This window comes from Morone saxatilis, unplaced genomic scaffold, assembly GCF_004916995.1.
Source record: "Morone saxatilis isolate NCDOM2014 unplaced genomic scaffold, NCSU_SB_2.0 Contig9, whole genome shotgun sequence".
Taxonomy (NCBI): Eukaryota; Metazoa; Chordata; class Actinopteri; family Moronidae; genus Morone; species Morone saxatilis.
This window is the reverse complement of record NW_023340268.1, coordinates 12271121-12275411: the sequence shown is the minus strand read 5'-3', so window position 1 is coordinate 12275411 and position 4291 is coordinate 12271121. Positions and strand designations below refer to the sequence as shown.

Sequence of the window (4291 nt, the reverse complement as noted above, 5' to 3'; positions counted from 1 at the left end):
ATCGTACCTCGTTTACCTCTGTCAAATTGTTGCTGCGGCTTTTGCCCTTTGTTGTGGATGATTATTTTTTTTGTATTTTTTAATTATTATTCAAAAAAGTCCAGCATCAAAAAAATTCAAGCACCTAGAGCTTGGAGAGCATCCCGCCAAGATTAAAACTCTATCTATATGCCGTCTAACATAGGCTTAATATAGGGTATGTTGTTATTGAAGAAGATGGGAAGAAGACATTTGGTTTGGCTATCAGCGTCATGTACTGCGGAATGTTTAATGTAAAGGGCGGAGTCAGGGGCATCGAGGGGGCTAACCCTAAACCCACGCTAAAATTCAGTTTAAATAAATTATTACATTTCATAAAATATGTAATTAGTGACCAAAAGTAAAATAAGTATTTGTCCATTAAAAAGAATCCCATGTAAAATTACCACCAACCCAGATATCTTTATAATGATGGAAGTTAATAATGTTGTTTATCAGTGGTATAAGCATTGTAAACTGTCCACATACAGTTTTTATCAATGTAAACACAAGTAATTATACTGTCCATTTCATAATGACTTTTATTCAGTTAATCAGATTAAAATAAGCCACCAGTTCAACCACACTGAACACACTGACACTGAATTCAGCCTCCGACCTCGACCATCCTGAGTTTATATGTGTGTATGTGTGTATATATATTGTGTATATTATATGTGTTGTATATATATATAGTATATACTTATATATATCTGTGTTGTATATATACCTACTATATATGTGTGTGTTATATGTATATATATATATATTATATGTGTGTATATATATACTCTATGTGGTGTGTATATATATATGTATAATATATAATGTGTGTGTATATATATATGTATATATATATGTGTGTGTGTATATATATCGCTTTACCTAATATATATGTGTGTGTATATATATTGTACCGCGCTGCCCGCCCCCTACACCCTACGCCACCTCTCTCAGCCCTCTCTGGTGCCTGGACATTACTGTGTGCTATTATATGTATATTAATATATATATATATATATATATATTGTTGTATGTAATAATGTATATGTATAGGTATATAGAATGACACGGAAAGGGACTTCCAGCCAATCTTTTTTTTTTATGCAATTAACTTTGGTCCATGACTTTGGGGAAGTTTTAAGGGAGAGAGTGGGGGGACAGTAGAAAAAAGCGCTTTTGTAGACACCTGTCACACCTGGCCAGCAGCCAATCAAATCAGGCAAGAGCGGGCCTTTAACCACTTCCTTCCTGTTTTTGATTAAATTAAATGGTTTAGTAGCTGTTTGAGCAGGAGTGTAAGTGGGGGGTAAACTCCAGCCTTTGACATAGTGGCTGACGTGTATTAACGCGATGGCCTCAAAGATTCACAAGATTAGAATGATTTATTCCCATGTCGAGTTTATGGAGAGCTTCAACTGGAAGTTAGCCGGCTAAGCAAGGGACAGTTTCTGGTGTTTTTGATCGCCCCCTGTTTGTGTGCACTCTCACTCCACAGCTGCAGCAGCTGTTTTTCCTGACGCTCTTCATCGAGGCGTCCTCTGTGCTGATGGCTCAGTATATTTCTGGTCATTTAATTTTATTTCAGAAACATAAGATTTATTAATATAAGCCTTATCAAATGTTTTTGCATAAGGATTCCAAATGAATGATAATTACCCAATAATTTATTCAGCTGTAATGTAAAATATCAGAATGATTTATATTGGATTAATAAAAATATCCACCTTCTTTTGTTACCGCGGACTCCATAAGTTTAGCTGTTGACGACAGGCTCGTTTTTCTCACTTCCCTCGTTCGTCTGCACCGCAACTCTACTCAACCACACCGCGCTTTCTCTTTTGTCTTGCGTGTCACACGAAACATTATGTCAATACACTCAACCAGAATACATCCCACTTCTCAGCGCACCGGGTCATTGTGTTCCATAAACACCCACATTTTGTGTTAATAAAAGGCCTGAACCATCAGCCTCGCTTCTCACAGCAGCTTCAGAAAGATCTTTTTCTCTATTATGCACAGTGGAAATACTTTGACGTCCTGGACATAATTTTCCTCTGTTCGTTCAAAATGTTTGTATATCTGGAAAACAGTTTGAGTTCCGCCTCTCTCTCTCTCTCTCTCACACACCACACACACACGCACACACACACACACACACACACACACACACACACACCAATAATAAGTCGTGTTATTTGTATGGAGATTGAAGAGACTGGGTTGATTGAAAAGTCGCTGGTGCTTGTGTGACGGACGAATCCAAAACCCAACATTTCTGTTTTACAGTAATATACAGTAGTCTCCGATGGGAGATATGTCAGTGTGTAATAACCAGCTTTTGTCTTAAATTCTTAGCTGTACCAGAATCCCTGGCGTCTCCCTTTTGCCTGGGAAAGTCTCGATTTAAAAGTCTTAAAGTCAGAGGCGTGGGAAGAGGAGAAGGAAAGAGGACCAAATCAGATGATGCTGAAGGTAGAACATAAATTCAGTGTTTTCTTACTAATGTATTCACAATTTATGAAAGTACCACAATAAAGCTGGTTATTGTCATATAATGCACTGATTTTCTGTAAACTAAATATTTTTTCTTATTCATTACTTTCTCAGGTACTTGATATGCCATATTGGATGTTTTGGAGCCTCATTCCTAGTTACCCAAAAGGTACTGTTGTGGTTGTGGTTAAGTCTTTTACCCAAATTATTAAAAATAGTAACCTAAACTTAAAGCTATCTGTCTAATGTGAGAGAACACAAACTCTCACTGACAATGAACCCAGTGAAGAGACGAGGACTCCTAAACGACATATTAAATCAGTTTGCCTCACTCCACATAAGGTTTATTTGTATCAATACAGAATACAAGCAAAGCTGTCTCGAAGATCAGCTGAACTAAACAAGGTCACATTTGTTTAAACTTTCATTAAAATGAATGTATCATCTATCACCCGGCACATTGTTCCCAGGTCGTCCTGTCCCAAACATCCCCATACACCCACAGTGATCCTTTAAAATCACAACTCACAAAACTGTATCCCAGGGTGCATTTCCCTGCTCTTAAGGAATTAGGTTTTTAATCCAATTATTCCTTTCTGCATTTAAAACTTGTTGTTTTAGGCAGAACAGAAAATGTTTGTCACTGATCAGTGACTGAAGTTTCAGTTTATATCCACTTGTGCATTTTGGTCACGCTTGCCAACAAGTCCACCAGAGCAACATTGAAATACAAAAATGAAATATGAAGCAGTTTCAGCTTTGTTTGTCATTGTTGTCATTTTGTCTGCAGTGATGGCGAGTCTTGAACTACACCACACTTTCCTGAAGCGTGAAGGTTGGTGATACAGTTTTTTCTTAGCCTTGAAGATTGAAAATGATTACTTTATTACATCTGATGTGTGCGTGTTTGTCTGTTATGTCTGCTTAGTTCCACGGTGTGAAACATACAGCAAACTCAAAGAAAATGAGAGATTTCCTCTGCTGGGTGAGTACCACAGGAGAGAATAAAGACTTTCAGAAATCATACATACACTATGAATGTTTTTGACTTTTCTTTACCTTATCATTGCAGGTCAACAGTTCCTGGTCATACACGACATGGTCAAACAGCATCAGTGCCCAGGAGTGGGATTTGTGTGTTTGCTCTGTAAGAGGAGGTTGTCAGATGAGGAATGTCATGCTCATGTGTTTAGTCGGGAACATGTTGCAACATTTCTGGTGAGTATATTATATTATATTATATTCTTAACACTTAACTGCAAAATGTAAGGAGTAATGCCCGATGAGGTGTCCATAATCAGGAATTAATGGACAATGTGGAGTCAATTAATTCCTGATAATGGATACCTCGAAGGCAATTTTCCCGCTTATACCATGGTCACTTTTATAACCTTAGATGGTTAATAATTCCGGGGTGCCAGTACCCTTATAACACAGTGACACAGTTTTAGTCTGTAACAGTTAACAAAGAAAAAACAAACATTATTTGACTTGGCAACAGGAGATGCTTCTAGTTCCCTAGAACACTGTGTACGGTGGACAGACGATAAATATAATCTGACAATATGTTTAACAACAAGACAAGCTAGCTATCAGTCATGTGACTGTCCCCAAATCAATATCAAAATCAGACCACAGCATAGAAGATGGCTGAAGCCACCACAGTCATAAAAAGTCCTGAGGAGAGCCCTGCACACTCCGAAGGACCTCAGTCTCCTCAGCAGGTGGAGGCGAATCTGGCCCTTCTTGTAGAGAGCATGGGTGTTGTCAGTCCAGT

The 4291-nt window shown here is 38.0% G+C and overlaps 1 protein-coding gene across 1 annotated transcript in view; it reads left to right on the top strand.

Annotated features, from left to right (window-relative positions):
• The window catches only part of LOC118343192, a 12400-nt gene that overhangs the window by 6296 nt on the left and 1813 nt on the right, over window positions 1-4291 (top strand). The window contains exons 13-17 of the mRNA XM_035681949.1: window positions 2377-2493; window positions 2629-2683; window positions 3305-3349; window positions 3443-3499; window positions 3587-3732. Coding sequence (XP_035537842.1) covers window positions 2377-2493; window positions 2629-2683; window positions 3305-3349; window positions 3443-3499; window positions 3587-3732 — 420 coding nt within the window. The remainder of the gene's footprint in view (window positions 1-2376; window positions 2494-2628; window positions 2684-3304; window positions 3350-3442; window positions 3500-3586; window positions 3733-4291) is intronic.